This window comes from Pongo pygmaeus, chromosome 4 (genome assembly GCF_028885625.2).
Source record: "Pongo pygmaeus isolate AG05252 chromosome 4, NHGRI_mPonPyg2-v2.0_pri, whole genome shotgun sequence".
Taxonomy (NCBI): Eukaryota; Metazoa; Chordata; class Mammalia; order Primates; family Hominidae; genus Pongo; species Pongo pygmaeus.
The window spans coordinates 97,620,253-97,638,746 of NC_072377.2; the positions used below are offsets into that span (position 1 = coordinate 97,620,253).

At 38.1% G+C, this 18,494-nt stretch overlaps 2 protein-coding genes across 14 annotated transcripts in view; both read right to left on the bottom strand.

Annotated features, from left to right (window-relative positions):
* ARB2A (ARB2 cotranscriptional regulator A) overlaps window positions 1-18,494 on the bottom strand; it is a 500,239-nt gene that overhangs the window by 134,340 nt on the left and 347,405 nt on the right. The window contains exon 11 of one of the 13 annotated variants that reach the window (XM_063665006.1): window positions 7,072-7,156. The exons of the other annotated variants lie outside the window; for them this stretch is intronic. Within the exon in view, the coding sequence (XP_063521076.1) occupies window positions 7,098-7,156 (59 nt within the window). The 3' untranslated portion in view covers window positions 7,072-7,097. Of the gene's footprint in view, window positions 1-7,071; window positions 7,157-18,494 lie in introns of those variants that run through there. 13 annotated transcript variants of the gene reach the window in all.
* POU5F2 (POU domain class 5, transcription factor 2) lies at window positions 3,610-7,013 on the bottom strand. Its single transcript, XM_054489429.2, has one exon. It carries the CDS (start codon window positions 5,433-5,435, stop codon window positions 4,158-4,160), a length of 1,278 nt encoding a protein of 425 aa, XP_054345404.1. The 5' UTR covers window positions 5,436-7,013; the 3' UTR covers window positions 3,610-4,157.

Consider the following 18,494-nt stretch of genomic DNA (forward strand, 5'->3'; position numbering starts at 1 on the left):
AAACAGAAAAATAACCACCCTTAGAGTTGGAGAAAAAAAAAGTTTAGGTCTCTTAGGTGTGGGTGCAATGGTGATGGTAGTACTGGGGAAGGAAGTAGTGGTTAGCATAATCTTATGAAATAGTCATAGGATTTCATATATCCCTTAAGCATTTTTCATTTACTCCGGAGAAACTGTCAAAAACCCATAGCCTTGCATATAAAACATTCAATAACCTAAGAAAAAAGGAACTTCCTCAACATGTAGAATACATATGAAAAAGCCAGAGCTAACGTCATACTCAATGGTGAAAAGACTGAAAGTTTTTCTCCTAAGAACAAAAACAAGACAAGGATGTCACCTTCTGCTACTTTTATACAACACAGTACTACACATTTTTGCCAGAGCAAGTGAGTAAGAAAAAGAAAGGGTATCCAAATCGGAAAGGAAGAAGCAAAACTATCTTTATTCACAGATGACATGATTTATATGTAGAAAACCCTAAAGAATGCACCAAAAAACCAGTTAGAACTAAATCTGCAAAGTCGCAGGATACAAAATCAACACTGGAAAATCAGTTGTATTTCTATCCATTAGCGATGAACAATTTCAAAAGGAAATGAAGGAAACTATTCCATTTACAGTAGTATCCAAAAGAATAAAATACCTACAAATAACTTTAAGAAAGTGAAAGGCTTGTACACTGAAAACTAAAACATTGCTCAAAGAAATTAAAGAAGACATAAGTGGAAAGACAGCCTGTGTTCATGGATCGGAAGACTTAAAATTGTTAAGATGACAACACTCCCTAAAGCAATATGAGGGTTCAATGCACTCTGTAACAAAATCACAATGGTGTTTTGGGCAGAAATGGAAAAACTGATCCTAAAATTCCTATGAAATTTCAAGTAACCCACAATGGTGTGTGTGTGTGTGTGTGTGTGTGTGTATATATATATGGCATGTATACATATGGCATATATATGGCACATATATATGGCACATATATATGGCACATATATATGGCACATATATATGGCACATATATATGGCACATATATATATGGCACATATATATGGCACATATATATGGCACATATATATATGGCACATATATATGGCACATATATATATTTATATATATGGAAGAACAAAATTGGAAGACTCACACTTCCCCATTTCAAAACTTACTGCAAAACTACAGTAGTCAAAACAGTGTGGTACTGGCATAAAGACAGACATATAGACCAACAGAAGAGAGTTGAGAGCCCAGAAATAATCCCTCACATGTGTGGTCAACTGATTTTTGACAAGGGTGCTAAGATCATTCAATGCAGAAAGAACATCTCCTCAACAAATGGTGCTGGGAAAACTGGCTATCCACATGCAAAAGAATGAAGTTGGGCACTTACCTCATACCATATACAAAAATTAACTTGAAATGGATCAAAGTCCTAAATTTAATAAATAAAACTGTAAAATTCATAGAAGAAAACACAGGAGCAAATCTTCATGACTTTGCATTTGGCAACACCAAAAGCCTAAGCAACAAAAGAAAAAATGGATAAACTGGACTTAATAAAAATTAAAGTCTGTCTGCATCAAAAGATACGGTCAAAAGAGTGAAAGGACAACCCACAGAATGGGAGAAAATACTTGCAAACCATCTATCTGATAAGGGCTTAATATCCAGACTCTATGAAGAAAAGACAACTCAATTTTAAAAATAGGCAAAGGACTTGAATAGACATTTCTTTAAAGAAGATACAAAAGAGACAATAAGCATATGAAAAGATGCTCAACATCATTAGTCATTAGAGAAATACAAATCAAAACCACAATGAGACACTGCTTAACAGCTACCAAGATGGCTATAATTTTTAAAAAAATAACAAGTGTTGCCAGGGATATGGAAAAGCTAGAACTCTTGTAGATTGCTGGTGGGAATGTAAAATGGTGCCTTCACTATGGAAAACAGTTTGGTAGTTTCCCAAAAAGTTAAGCATAGAATTACTGTATGACTTAGAAATTCCACTCCTATGTATACATCCAAGAGAACTGAAACAACAGATAAACAAATAGATTATTATATGTAAATGTTCATAGCAGTATCATTCACAATAGCCCACTGGCTACTAATGAAAACAATCTAAGTGCCCATCATCAGAGGAATGGATAAACAAAATGTGGTATATATCCATACAATGGAATATTATCCAGTCATAAAAAAGGAATGAAGTTCTGATACACACTACAACATAGATGAACCTTGAAAATGTGCTAAGTGAAATGAACCAGATACAAAAGGTCAAATGTTTTATGGTTCCATGAATACGAACTGCTTAGAACTGGCAAATTCACAGAAAGGTTACCAGGGGTAGGGGATAGGGGAATGGAGTTATTGCTTAATGAGAAGAGTTTATGTTTGGAGTGATGGAAAAATGTTGGAAATGGATAGTGGTGATGGTTGCCTAACACTGTGAATGTAATTAATGTCACTGAATTTACACTTAAAATGATTACAATGGCAAATTTTATATTTTATCACACACACAAAAATAGGCAAAAGTAAAGTTTCTACAGTCTCATGAAGAAAAGATTAAATAAAAAGCTTAGTCACACCTGACTTGTGTGACAGTAAAATTATCCCTGGACTTGAGGTCAGAAGATCAGAGTTAACTCTCGATCTCTTGACCTCGTGATCTGCCCACCTTGGCCTCCCAAAATGCTGGGATTACAGGCATGAGCCACCATGCCCCGCCCAGAGTTAAGTCTCTTATTGGGCCCCTGGTTTGCACTCTTGGGCCCACAAGAGTTATTCTCTACACAGCCACTAGAAAAAAAAAAAGAAAGAAAGAAACTAAGTACTCATCTAAAAATTATCTAAAAAGAACAATGAAAGAAACCAGAAGAAACTAGGAAAAAATTAAGAAGAATGAAGTGAAAATTAATTAACTAGGGAATAAAAATTGTAGTAAGTAGAATAAGTAAAAAAGCTTATACTTTGAAAATACCTATAGATAAAACATTTGCAAGACTGATTACAAAAAAAAGCAAAAAATTGACAAGATTAGTATCCAGAAATAAGACATAAACTCTGATATAATACATACTGATAGAATTCTAGGACAATAAATAGAGTATGCAGGTGTGTGACAGCAGATTTGAAAACACAGAGGTACTAAATGGTTTCCATTTAGTATATGGTGACCAAAATTGACCAAAGTAGAAGTGGAAAACTGAAAAGACCAATTTCAGAGACGAAATTAGAAGAGTTATTTGACATATAATGGCAAAAACCACCAGGGAAGTTTGGATAAACTATTACAAATATCCTCTCAAAACCATTATAAGAGATCAAGAGAAAGTAAGAGAAATTCCCAGGGAACCAAATAGAGGTGAAAACTGGAGGAGTAAGCTACAGCTGGGACTGAAGCTCTGAAGTCCAGCTTGCCAACCTCAGTAACAAAAGAGTTTAGAATACAGTGACTGTGGCAGGACAGGACATAATCCCATGGGACTGCATAAAGTAGGGAGATGAACTGAGATCCTCACATGAAGCTGGGGCACCAGAAATGAAAAGGTAAATCAGAAAAAAAAAAAAAAAAAAAAAAAAAAAAGAATCTTCCAAGAAAGCTCAGGTGTTTCAGCAAGGGCTCTAGGTGGGCTCTGTGTGTTTCTTCCCTATCACATTCTCAAGTCATTCCCTCAAGATAACTATTATCCTCGATTTTGTGTTTGTGTTTACACAGAGTTCTGCTTGATTTTAAGTAAAAAATTGTATACTAAGGTAGTCTTCTGTGACTTGAGTTTTTCACTTAGTATTGTGTTTATAAAAAAATTTAAACGCTATGTTTACTGATAACCACAAGGAATAACAGACGCAATATTTAATAAAAAAAGGAACAAAATATCGAAACGCATCTATATACTGTAATGTACCTTTAAACCAATGCTAGGGAAAAACAAAGGGAAAACACAAAACTGCAATAAACTTCATCTTCTCTCCCAGGTTTTTCTTGAACAATTCCCACCCCCATTCCCTAGTATGTATCCTTAACTTTTTTAGACAGTGAATGAGAATGCTACAAGCCCTCAAATGAACCCCAGGGACATTTCCTGGGTTTTCCCTTCTTCTCCCCTCTCCAACCGTGCCGCGAAGGGCAAGTCCCTCAGCCCTAAAGTCTGAGGAAGCCCAGAGTGGTGGCTGGGGCAGAGTGGGCTACCCCTGCAGAGTAGAGACGTGTATAGTGGGGGATATCCACTGGGAGCCCCAGTCCCAGGTGAAAGCACACTGGTGCCCCTGGGCAAGGAGGCCCGGCTGTCCCCACAATCTCCCGTGGGGAAGCATCATTGGTTGGTCGACTGCCCATCTTGCTGCGGTTATAGAACCAAACTCGAACCACATCTTTCTGCAGCTGGAGGCACCCAGCAATGTGGCTGATTTGCTGGGGTGTGGGCTTAGGGCACCGCTGGAAGAATTTCTCCAGGCTGTTTCCGATTCGTCGCTCCCTGCTTGCCCGTCTCCACTTCTGAGACTGTTGCAGGATCATCTCCATTTTGCATAAGCCCAGAAGGTTCTCTGCTTCCACTTCCTCCAGCCACTTTTTCAGCAGTGGTCGCAGCTTCCACATGTTGGCGAGGCTTAGCTGCTGGGCCTCGAAGCGGCAGATGGTCGTCTGGCTAAGCACCTTCCCAAACAGAGCTCCCACAGCGATCCCCACATCGGCCTGCGAGTACCCTAGGCTCAACCTCTTCCGCCTCAGCTCCTTGGCCAATTGCTGCAACTCTTTCAGTATGCCCGAGGTGTCCTCTGGCAGCGGCAACTTCGGGATGCTCCGCAGGGCAATGTAGGACCCGGGGAGGGCGCCTTCGGAGGGGCGTCGCAACCAGTCCCCTGCCTCACTAGCTCCAAGACGGGGCCTGCAGGGTGCTATCCAGCCCCGGAATTCGTGTGGCAGGGGATCCAGGGGAATCCTCCACACCTCAGGGCCTGGGCAGACCCCTGGCCTGACTGCCGGCCAGACCATCACCCTGCCAGGGGCCGCCTGGGTGCTCAACCAGGTCAGAGTGTCAACCCGCAGGGGCATCGGCCCTCTGGGGCCGTCCCCACCACTGCCTGGAAGGGGGCAGAAGTGGTTTGAGGGCCTGTGTCCGGCCATGGGTGGAATGGCACCCGCAGCGGCTCTGGTAGGAACTGATGGCCCTCGAGGCTTCAGAACAGCCACCGGCCCCCTCAAGCCCCGCCCCCCAGTGGGCGGAGAAGGCGTTATAGGCCAAGGGTGCCTGTGCGTAGGCGGGGAAATCTGGTAGATCCATAGGAACTCCTGGGTCCTAGGGTTAAGGGAGTGAGCCCCCGACCCTGACCTTTGCTTCCAACTCCCATAGAGGTACAAAGCTCCCTTTTGGGATTTGCATCTCCAAGCTGTCTGGAGTCCCTTACTCACTGCCTCCATCCTCTCCCTGAATAGAACCCAGGTATTCTCTTATGCCTCTTCAGAAACTCAGGACCCCTGACCCCCAGGAACTACATAACCTCTTGTCTTCACAAATAATTATTAAATATCTATATGCCAGATATTGCTGGGACGACCCCTCAATTCATAAACTGCCCCCTCACTACTATCTTTATGGTCACAAGTACTGCCAACAGTTCCTCTTTGCACATCCCCAGTGCCTATGCCCTAAGAAACCTAGGCATCCCTGCTTGAGTTTCTAGTTAACATCAGTTTACTACCTCAGATTCTACCCCGACCCCACCCCCAAACTGCCAGATTCCACTCCCTCACTGGGGCAGAACTTTGTAACTAATTCCACGTTTCTTCCCCCAGCCTTGAAGGTCCTTTTGTTTCCCATTCTAACCCAGCTTCTTGGTCCAGAGTTTCCTGAACCAACAGAGATCTAGGTGTGTGTCTTCTCTTTCCCACTCTAGAGACAGGTCTCTGAACTGGCCTGACCCACTGTCCCCCACTGAGGATGCTCCCTGCAATATCTGACTCACCAGCATCAGGCTCCTTTATCCTTGGGCCCTTATCCCACCAGAGACCCAACGATCTTAATTTGTCCCTCCATCATGCCCCTAGCTCAGGCATCCAGTTGTGGGCCCTGTGTGGAGAAAGCTAAGGAGGGAGGGAGAAAGAGAGGCTCTGACCTCAGTTTCAAAGTTTCCAAGGAGGAAGAGCACAATGACCTTGGGTAGACAATCATAGCCCTTCATTCTTTAAACCAACCATGATGTGGCTCTGTCCCCACCCACATCTACTGAAATTGGTCTTCTTGAAGTCATCAGTGATTTTTCAGCTGTCAAATCCAATGGTCTTTTAAAAAATCCTCATCCTGCCGTATCTGGCTATAGTGACAACTCTTCTTGCTCCTTCTCCTTTTAAAATTTACATGAAATGGTGATAACAGCCAAATCTGTATTTCAGTTCTGACTTCTCTTCTGATTTCCAGTTTTGTATTTTTCACTGCCCCAAGTCAAATTCATTATCCACACTTCTAAACCTGCCTCTCATCCCGGGACTAGTTATCAATAATTCAGTCACCCAAGCTTAAACCTAGGAGGTGTTCTTGACTTTTTCTATTCTCCACAGGGTGTCAAATCTTATATACTGGGTCTCCTAAAACATCTGAAGTCTACCATCTCCTTCCTAGCCTCATCTTCCTGGGCCCTTAAATACCTCTTCCTAGATGAAGGCAGCACCTTGAGACTAAATTCAACCCAACGCTACAGGTTGTATTGTGTTGTGCTGAGATTGCAGATATGGCCTTGAAGCAATGGTAAAGGAAAAAGAATCAGAAAATTGGCTACCATCACTACAGTGTGTACTTAGTTATGTATCATCTGTATCTCTACTGCAACCCTTGCTAAAATGTGTGCTGGCTACGAGCAGGGTCATTGTCTGTCTTGTTCACTGCTAGATCCTCAGCACCTGGAACTATACCTGGAACATGGAAGGAAGTCAAGAAATATTTATTTAATGTTAAATAAGTGAATCTCTGTAGCATTAATGGTAAAAAGACTTCCATATTTGCCTTCAATTAGATTTTAAGATGACAGTCTATAAAAAACAGCTTGCAATATACAAAAGTTCATTTAAGAATAACTTTGCTGGTATCTATTCTCTTGAGGTATACTTACATGCTATTTTTTTCAAAATCACGAAGCAATCAGTATCTGCCAAACAGAATGAAAGTTGGATCACAAAGAAGGATAAAGAAGAGAAAGCAATATATATACTAAGGTCCACATATTGAAAACAGCCATTTTCTTTTCTTTTTTTTTTGAGACAGAGTCTCGCTCTGTCACCCAGGCTGGAGTGCAGTGGTGTGATCTTGGCTCACTGCAATCTCCGCCTCACAGGTCCAAGCAATTCCCCTGCCTCAGCCTCCTGAGTAGCTGGGATTACAGGCGCCTGCCACCACGCCTGGCTAATTTTTTGTATTTTTAGTAGAGACTGGGTTTCACCGTATTAGCCAGGATGGTCTCGATCTCCAGACCTTGTGATCTGCCTGCCTTGGCCTCCCAAAGTGTTGGGATTTCAGGCATGAGCCATTGCGCCTGGTTAACAGCCCATTTTCATAAGAGAAGAACAGGAAAAAGGTTCATTAGTGGTTTAAAAACAATAGTTGAATGAAAATATTTTTAATGAGTTAAAAAACATGAGTTCAAATAGATGTGAGCAAAGCTTTATTATATTTAAACTGAGTTAAAACACAGTGGCTAAAAACATTTACTAAATTAAAAAGTAACATTGGCCAGGCACGGTGGCTCACACCTGTAATCCCAGCACTTCGGGAGGCCAAGGTGGGTGGATCCCGAAGTCAGGAGTTCAAGACCAGCCTGACCAACATGGTGAAACTCCGTCTCTACTAAAAATACAAAAATCAGCCAGGCATGGTGGCACAGACCTGTAATCCCAGCTACTCAGGAGGCTGAGGCAGGAGAATCGCTTGAACCCGGGAGGCGGAGGTTGCAGTGTGCCGAGATCGCGCCACTGCCCTCCAGCCTGGGCGACAGAGTGAGACTCAGTCTCAAAAAAAAAAAAAAAAAAAAAAAGTAAGGCTATATATTAACTTGATGGGTTTTAAAATTTACTTGGATGCCCTCACTTAAGGCTTTCTTTGTACTTGGTCAGATCTCATCTACCAATGTGCATATCTCCCAGTTTATGCGCATGTACTGCCGAAAAGAAAAGCCCACATTCTTAAGGGAAGTCTTGCCATTTCCTCAAAAGTATATTCAACGTCCTATGGAAATGGGGTTAGCAGGGAAAGGAAGCAGGAGCATATTTAGTTGGAACAGGAATAGAGATCAGAGGAAGGCAGTTGATGGGAATGCCCAAGACAACTGGTGCTGTTTGTGCTGGGGCATTTGAAAGGCTAATCCATCACCTTCAACAAAAATCACTCTTAGTAAGTGATTAGATTACAATGTAAGAATCAGGCCAGTCTTATCCATGGGGAATTACAGAGTAAGGATGAGAAACACATGGTTCCAGTCCCCAATGTATTTATAATCTAAATGAGGGAGAAGAGAAACTGTCAATAGAGCAGGACAACTATACTCATCCAAAGGGAAGTTAAGAAGTTTTCTATTATTATGATCTTTGGAATCAAGGGTGGTTTTCTGAAAGAGTTGTTTTAAGCAGCAATGCTTAAAAATAAAAAGTATCAGGATTTTTATTATTAGGTTCTCCTTAAGAATTCCCTATTCTAAGGAGACATAACTAACTGCCATGATCCACAAATGATAAGAAGCAGGAAACAGTGAACGCAGAGTTAAGAATCAACATCCTTGTAGGGTTTGGTTCAAGTTTCATAGTTTTTAGAAGTCTTGCCCTATATTCTGGACCACAGTGATGTCCCTCCCCTCTGAACTTATTGCGATTTCCACTCACATACATTTGCTGCCTTAAACAGCTGGAGTTTTATGTCTTAGTTCTCCAGCTAAGAGATATGGAACCACCTAAATTCATATTGTAGACATACCATTTATTTTGTACCTATGTGCCAAATAACATGCTAATGCACAACCTAGTCACAGTGCTCTGAGTATAGTAAGTCCATGAAAACATCTGGATGTGAGAGTGATCTGCCTTTTATGTCATTCTGTTGGTCAGTTATTTCACTGAATAGGAAGGTGATCCTTGCTTCATCATTCCTCCAAATGCATCCCTCCCAAAAGCTTCTCATACTCGAGACAGAGGAGGACATGGCTTTGCTCAAGAGTCTATAAGAAGCTCTACTTCTCTGTAGCAGAGTCTCCGAAAAAAAAAAAAATTCTTTTTGACTGCAATAAAGCAACAGAGCCGACCAGAAGATCTAAGAATGATATCCAAGTCAGAGAGAGAGGGCAGGGCAGACTAGATGGTGCTGATCTTTATTGTCTCCCCACTCTGCAGATGTCCTAGTAAGTTAGCACTGACCAGGCATTGTGGTGTAAAGGCATTGCCACTAAGATGGGCAGATGTAGGACCTCAAGAATCATATTAGTTAAGGAGCAAGACAAAAGGCTAAGGCAGAAGACAAGATGCAGAGACTAGATACTGGGAACACCCTCTCTGGATCCAGGGAGTAAAGTCAGTAATCCAGGAAAACTCTGGCAGCTGAGTACTTTAAGGAACGATGCCTCCCACCTCACAGTGAAAGAGTTAACATCACACATTACAACAATTTAGTTCACTGGAAACTACCTGAAAATACACTGAAATGATTTAACTGTCAATCCTTTGTGTGGAACTTTACTAAACTGTATAAAGCAAAGTGAGCCATCAAAGATAAGTTAGGCAATTAAGAAAAACTAATAAAGTACACACAATAAGAACATTTATGTTGTAATAACATAGAAAAAGAGCTAATCAAATCAAGGTAGTTACTAAATAGGATAATTTATTGCTTTTTAAGATAATTTTCATAATAGATAATAGTACTATTCTTTATAGGAGATAACAGAGGACAAGAACATGGGTGAAAGAAGAGCCATTTGTAAATAACAGTAATACAAGATGCTTTTACTCTTGTATGTGGAGAAATGCTATAATGTAGTAGTGTTGCTAACATAATTTCTTTGATTTCTTTAATTTCAGATTAAGATTATGAAGGACTTTTTAAAAACATTACTTCTTTTTGCTGCCGTTCTTTTTTGTATATTAAAAATGGCTGCTTTGTAATGCTGTAATGATGTAATTGCTGCTTTGAAACAAATGCTCATGACACAAATATGACACAACCACCACATAGTCAGAGAACAAAAAGAGACACAGAGTACACAGAGAAAAGGCCCTCCATTTTATTTTGCAAATCTGAGATATTCATGAGCTATGAACTTCCTATGCTATAAAATAAAATGATATTAAGTACAAAAACCCTGCAGCCTGCACCAGAAGCCTTAAGGAATTTTAAATATCTGTAAAGGCAGGAAGAGCAGTTGAGCTGAGTGGGGCTGAGTTGAAAGGCACTATGATGATGAGTCAGGTATATTCATAGATAGTCAGAGATAGATAAAGTTTAAAGGCTCTTGTTATGCCAAGCATGATTTAAACAAACTTTTTAGCTGAGTTTGCCCTTGTTACAGAAGAAAAGCTTTAAGGATGTTCTTGCATTGATTACTCTAGTCAGGGTGCAGTCACTATGTTCTACATTCAAATTATCACTCTGCTTCCATTTTAGAGCAGGAGATGCACAACTGGTTTAACGAAAAATTTTTCATTGCACTGCACAATAAAATATACTGACAAAAATGACAGCTTATGACCAAGGAAACTAGTAATCATGATGTGATATGGGCTCAGAGAAGTAAATGAGAAGTAGAAAAGAATTTCTGTTTACAGCAGATAACTCTTTTAAGTGTTGTGAGAATTATTATTATTTTTTTTAAAGAGATTCCAAATTAATTTACTTTGATGCTATTACCATCACAAGTTTGAGGCCTCTGAGAATTTCCTTGGAATCTCTTTAGGAAACTCTGAACTCAAACAAGCCAAACAGAGTCACACTGATGCTTTTTTTCTGAAAAATGAACTCTTATTTTAACTAGCATTAAATGCAGCAATGACCATGGAAAATTCAAGAGGTAGTACCAGACAAAAAATTCTAAGCAAAATTTACCTAAATATATAGATTAAAAACTTCTTTCAGCATTTTAAACCTGACAAATATTCAGACAGCATTCAGTCAGCTTATCAAACTGAATCCTCTTCCAGTCACCTCACTATAATCCCAAAGGTCTTAAAGGGAACAAACTAGGTTGTCAGCCTCTCTTTGAGCAAAATACTCATGCCCAAATCAAAATTTATCTGCTTCTAGTCCATTCCTCAAGCTCCCAGCAGCCTGCTCATCATTCTATGTGTGTGCAGAAAACATCAGGCAGATGAAGGGTTCATCTTCTGAAAGCCTCAGAACTCTTGGCAGTAATTATATCAAACCAACTGTGCGTGGAAAACTGAAAGCAAGATTTCTATTATGATGATTTACTTAATGTAAATTTCATTATTTTTTGAATATTCACCTATACAATCACATGGCTCAAGAGTTACAAAAGTGTATACAGTGAAAATGCACAGTATTTATTTTTAATTCTTATTTTGTTGCCAATCATGGCATTGTTGGCAAGTGCTAATCTAGTCAATGTCCAGTTAGAATTTTACATTTTGCTTACACAGAATTTTCTGTAATAATTTAAATTCAAGCAAGACATTGGTCTTTTCTGATTGACAGACATGTAGATGAAACATAAGGAAGAAGCCAAGGAATTTAAATAAGTTTCTCTTAAGGATATATTCTAGGGCAGGTGTCATTTTGAAAGGAAGACAATGTATTAAAGAACTGATAGGCTTTCAGGGGTTGAAGGAGAGTATGGAAGAATATAATATTAGCAGGAAGAAGAATAAAAGGAAAAGGTTAGCATGAAATTTAAGTAGAAGACTTAGGAGAATGAAGAAATAGGGTAGAATATTGAAGAATAGTAAAATAAGGAGTTTAAATACTGTACTGCTGTATAATATCAGGAGGCTCTGAGGATAAACCTATGATAAGGTATGACTAGAATTAGAACTTAGACATTTTGAAAATACAAAGACAGAGGCAAGAAAGAAATGACAAAGTTTTTAAATTCTCAAATATTGAAAAGCAATGAACAGTTTCCCTAAAACTATAATACTTGACTTGCTGGACAAAATAATTATTAATAACAACTACAGAAAGTCCTTGCTTTGGATGATGAGGGACTATAAAAATGACCATACAAGCTGAAACCATGCAAAGTGATCATAATAATCAAAAGGATAAATTGTGATTTTTCTATGACCTTTAAAATTTTGTTAAAATATTAAAAAGCCTCTATTGTCGGCTAAAAATAAAAAAGAAAAAATAATAAAACTAATTTTATTTAGTACACTGTAATTTAAACATTAGAAACACTGAGAATTAAAGTGCTTTATTTCTATGTAAAAAAACTTATTTAAAGTAGATTGATCAGTACTTGCCTTCTTTTCATCATATCACTTATGGTATGGTTTAACCATATCTTTTCTATGCCTGGGCAAAATGTCATAATCTTAAGTTTCAATCAGCTTTCAACATTTTATCCTTTGCACTTTCAATGTTGTGAAATAGCTCTGAGAGTTCATTTAACATGAGAGTTTTTTTTGTCTTGCTTTTTTGTTTGCCAGTGTCACTTTCTCTGGGATATCTTCATCTTTTTTGTCATAAACACTTTCGATTTCATTTCCAGTGTTTCATTTCTTTACTGCACTGTCATGTGTGTTGGTCAAGTCTCTCTTTTGATCATCCATTCTTGTAAAATGGGAGACAATGCCATCTGTACATGAACTGAAAACAGTTATGAAGTGACCAATCAGTGACAGAGTTTGAAAAAAGTGATGTGATTGGCCATTGATCATGGTGTGCATCTGTTATTCACATAGAGATCTGTGGACTGAAGGGCTAGTGACAAAGTTTGTTCTTAATGCATTTACAGGTAATATATTGTGGTAACTGAACTTTGAATCTTGTTTTCTGGGGAATTGATGTTATTTAAACTATGGTAACAAAAATTTGTGTATATCAAAACTCTGCAAAGTGAAGAATTATGAAGTTCTTACTATATGCCAGGTACTGTTTTAAGAATATAAATTATTTCACTTAATTCTCAATATAACCCAATGAGATGATACTAGTCTTACCCCATTTTATAGACAGTGTGATTGTGAATATTTATCTGGCCATTAACTGTCCACATATTTGGGAGAATACAAATTTCCCATAGTAATGATAAATCCAAAGATCTTCCTGGTAAATGCTGACATATTACTATTAAAGAGTTTGAAGTGACAAGTAACATATACTTGTTTGTAATATCTAGAGTAAAAAGTCAGATTTTCATGAAGTATGGAAGGAAGGTGGATACTTTCAGAAGATGCACTAACTCTTCAATAACATTAGAGTATCATTAAAAAAAAAGGGTGTTGGTGAACTAAGAGTTACTCTTGGATTCTAAAAGAGCTCAGAAGCCCTTTATTTCCCCTACTCCCAACCCCACCACCCATTTCAATTCTCACTAGGAGCAGAGAATCTTTGCAATAAACACAAGACTTCTTTCTAGGAGACTGTGAGCTCCTTGAGGGCAGAAGTCATGCCTAATACTCTTTATACTCCTGGAGCCTAGATTGGTGCCTAATACATTAGGTGTTCAATACATTTTTGTGTAATTCAAGAATAAATATTTACAGTTAGTTTCTTGCCTCAAGAGAATCAAGAATAACTCAAATTAGGGGTAAGACATGAAATCGGGCTCTAATTTTTGGGGGATGAATTGAAGATGATTAACTAATTGGTAAAATAATTAAATTTGAATTATCTAAAAATTCAAGTCTTGCTACTTATGCTGATTTTTACGTGCTTGATATTGTTTTTGAAGAAAAGCAAAAACAAATAACTGAGAGATTACTCCTTCATAAGAAAAATATGGCAAAAATCTAAACTACAGTGATTATGGAAGACTATACTTGTCACTGTAATATTCAAACTGAGTACCTCTAATTTAACATACAGCAGCTTTCCTACATATTGGTTATATTTAATCACTTATATTTGTGGCCTTAAATTAACAATGTCTTATTTTATTTTTGAGATGGGGTCTCATTCTGTTGCCCAGATTGGAGTGCAGCAGCACACTCATGGGTGACTGCAGCCTCAACCTCCCAGGCTCAAGTGACCTGCCCATCTGAGCCTCCCAAGTAGCTGAGACCACAGGCATGCTCCACCAGGCCCAGCTAATTTATTTTTATTTTTATTTTTTTGTAGAGACGGGGTCTCACTATGTTGCCCACACTGGTCTCAAATTCCTGGGCTCAAGCTATCCCCACCTTGCCTCCCAAAGTGCTATGATAACAGGCATGAGCCATCATACACAGCCAACAATGTCTTATTTTAAATTTAATCACCTTCCTTCTGGAAACTGAGATGGAGAAGTTTAGCTAGTATTTCATATAAATTAATATTGACAGAAGACTAAATTTCTTTGAAGAGAATTTTAAAAAAGTAAATAAAAGTAAAAAATCTGAAAATGTTTACATTACTTTCTTAAAACTTCTGAAACATTAGCTAATAACAAAAGAATCTTCATGCCAATTTTGATTTTAGATTATCAATAACTTTTAACTTAGGGTCTCCTTAAAAAGTCTCATTTGTAGAAATCATTGCTACAAAAAGCTTAAGGTAGGGTGTATGTTTTTTTGCCCCAACTTTTTTTTTTTGCCCCAACTTTTTTAACAAGTCACTTCTATAGCACTTTAGAAATTAAGAAATTATATAATACAACTGAATTCTGTCAAGGATTGTGGCAGGCAGTTATGCAAAACATCTATAAACTAGCTGGTATAAGATGTTTTCATTTATTGGTACAATATATTGAATAGTTAGGGTCAGATATATATGGCTGAAGGGGATATTAACAGACACTATGGACAGAAATGATAGCACAAGGTCTCAAAGAATATTTAGACATCAAATATCAGTTAAATTAATTTTTACACCTACAAACTGAAGTCATTAATCCAAACAAATTATCTCTTAAAATTTATCATTAAATAGAAATATTTTCCTTTGGAAAAAGACTATATTTTAAGAAACATGAAAAAGTAAAAACTGAAAAAAAATTATACTCCTGCTTTTAAAGTGCTGATAATCAACTCTGAACATCTTGAGATTTTATAAATAAAGAATATTTGGCCTATGTATAGTGCCTAAGTTCACTTTGAAAGTTCATTTTAGTACCAAAGAATATGCATTTTAGATGTTCTAAATCACCTCTAGAAAGCAATGCAGTTTTCTTTGAAGATGTATGTTTTGGGAATATTTTGGCCAGCAGACAGATTTATTACTGGTGACTTGCTGTCAGTCTGTCTATGACAAGACAGAGCAGGCTGAGAGGGTTTACTTGGGGGCACACAGAATGTGTAGGCGAGAGCAGACAGTGAGCTTGTGGCTTGAGAGAGACCCAGAGCCCACGTCAAAGGGAAGTGAAGGGCAAGTGAGCCCAGGCACACCACAGTCAGGCAGGGGAAGACAGAAACATTTGGGCTGGGGGGATGTGATTCCAAGGGCTGGAAGGACAGGGTCTTCAGGTCGGGGAAACTGGAAGCCACAAAGACGTGGCATAGAGGCTAAGCCAGATGAGAAAGACACCCAGAGTCAATAAACAGACATAGAGAGACCCATCAAGGGCAGTGTACCAGACAGAGATAACAGAGGGCAAGCGAAGTAAAGACAGCCATAGGAAGGGAGATCAAGACTTAACATATGATAAAAGGGATGAAAATGTCTGTCTTAGGTACCACTGGTCCCTGACTTATTTTTTCCAACAATTACGGACAGAGCATTAAAAGCCATGAAGCTATTCCTATGGGGGCAGTAAAAGGAATAGTGTTTCCATATTAACTCAAAACTTATAATTTTAAGTACAAATACAAATTCTTATTATTCAGTTATTTATCTAAAAGCATTCCAAAAATAATTAGTTAAAAAATTTTTTTATCTTTAAAGAGAAGAGTTAGCTCAGGAAAGGAGAGTTGCCACCTTTACTGCCAAATTCTTCGAAGGATTTTTCACAAATTGGTTCAGAAAACTGTAAAAAACATGGTGGCTATTTTTAATTTTTTTTAAGTGAGATTTTTGGAGTGAGACTACTTATAGTCACTGGAATTATTGGAAAACTGAAAAAGTCAAAATCACAGGATAATATTGGACCTGATGAAATAGATATACTCAGGGCAAATGATTATATATACTAGTGATCTATATAAATGAAGATTTTATATTTAGATAGGTTATCTTAAATGATTCTTTAATTAATAACTTTCTGAGAGTTCCTGATTCCAACTATTTATTATGAATGATAAACTGAAAACACAGAGCTCCTGGTGGTCAACTTTTACAATACTTATCCCTTACATTAACTAGTAATTATAAGGTAGCATACAACAATGAATAGAGGAACTGATGACTAAAAGCTACAAGGTTAACTCTACAGTAATAAAAACTGTCTGAAAAGTGTTATTTAGTTCATGAAAACATCACTTAAAGGATTAGAATATCTTCTGACTGCAAAGAGGAATGCTATACTTCTTGACTAGTATACATACTCAAAAGTAGTACAGTATCATATATGCTAATATGCCTTGAATTTTAAGATATGTTTACAAGGCAAAGTATAGATTTTCAATTACCTGATTAATTTGAGCTGTGTCTAAAAACATATTAGACAACTCAACTTGTCTACACATTCTGAGTGGCACCATATTCCAGAGGCAATTACTGTTGATTTTTCATTGCTGTCTTTAGAAGGAAGTGATTATTCACTAACAAAGAAGAGATATAACTCCTTAATGTCATTTCCTCAAGAGGTATTTTCAGCAATAAAGTGAAGTGACTATTTAGCAAATATTCAGTAAGTTCAGTCAGTGTAAACAGTCAACCTGGACCATTTAAGCAAATAAAAATTAGGGTTACATTAGCAGGTTGTCTACAATTCAAATTCACCTCATAATTGCTAACTTTCCATTTCACATTCTGATGAGAAAACGGGGCTTAGTAGTTAGGTACATATGATCAATGGTCTCCTTCTTTACTTCCAAATCCAAGAAAGGCCCATCTAAATAGAGAAACTTCTGAAGTTTAATTCTTAACCCAGAAGACATCTACTATGCTTGGTTATTTTCCTTTTCCTTTCTTCTTTTTAAAATACATTTACTGTATTCTGTTATCTTTCTAATTTTGAAGGCCTAGATTTATATCAAGTGTTCTAGGGAAGTGGAAATAACAGAAATGCCTGTCTGAGCTATAGTAGGGGCAAGGAATAATGTGATGGTTATAAGTTCTGGGAGAAAATATGCTGACAGGTATCAGGAGTTTAGACAACATAATTTTAGTGAATCTAGGTTCAGGTCTTTCCTCAATAGCATGCAGAAAAATGACACTTTAAGGTAGAGCCTTCCATCCTGTGTGCCTGGTACAAAGTGGCCAAAGGCATGTCAAGATCCCCTCACAATTCAGGTCAGACAGGAGGGATGTAGGGTAGCAAAACTCTGTTCATCTACCGCTGGATATAAGTAACCTTGTCTGTGATGCCTAGAGCACTGTACAAATAGTATACTTTCCTATAGCCACTTTAGGAATAGTGGAATAATAATAATTTTCCGGTAACTCTGCTTTATGGTTACTGTAAATCTTAAAGGACTGGTAAAACAAGTCTCAAAATTCATAATCTCTCTTCTAGTCTTCCCTTCCTGCTTTATATTTTCTTCTATATGGAGCTTACATTCCAGTAGGAGAGACAGACAATAAACTTCTGACATCCTATATACTTTTCTTACTTATCTTGATTACTGTTAGTCTCCCTTACTAGAATGTAAGCTCTGTGTAGGACCTTCATCTATTGCAATTCACTGCTGTATCCCTGGTACCCACAGCAATGTCTTGTACACAATGACAACTCACTGAATTAATGCATGAAGACTGAATGGGCATACTTAAAGGCACTTAGGGAGCACATTTGGAGGGGGCTGAAAGTACGTAAGCCTTAGCAGCAGCACTTCTCCAAACACAGCCCCAGGTAGAACCAATCTAGCAAAGAGTGTCCTGTCAGTCATGCGCCAGCCAAAGCAAGCTGTGCCAACTTGTAAGAAGTCAGAAGATATCAATGCTGTATAAGCTTGTCTGTTTTCAAACATTTATATTTTCCTTTCCTCTCACCCTGACAGAATGCCCCCTCATATACAGTCAAAAATTAAATTGACTATTTTGGGGGAGCAGCACATCACAGAAGATCATTTCTAATTTTACCTGCTACCCCAATGTCTCTTTCAGCTTTATTGCTTCCATATTTCTATGTCCTATGAATATTTTTCCTTCAACTATTAATTTTCCTTTTAATTTGTTCACTATATTTTCTATCATCTTTCTGTGGCACTGATTTCTGTATAATATTTTGTGACCCTTATCAATGGCCCAGAGAA

Coding starts and splice junctions, on each gene's coding strand:
- POU5F2 (XM_054489429.2), bottom strand. CDS start 5,435: ATGGAGGCAGTGAGTAAGGGACTCCAGACAGCTTGGAGATGCAAATCC.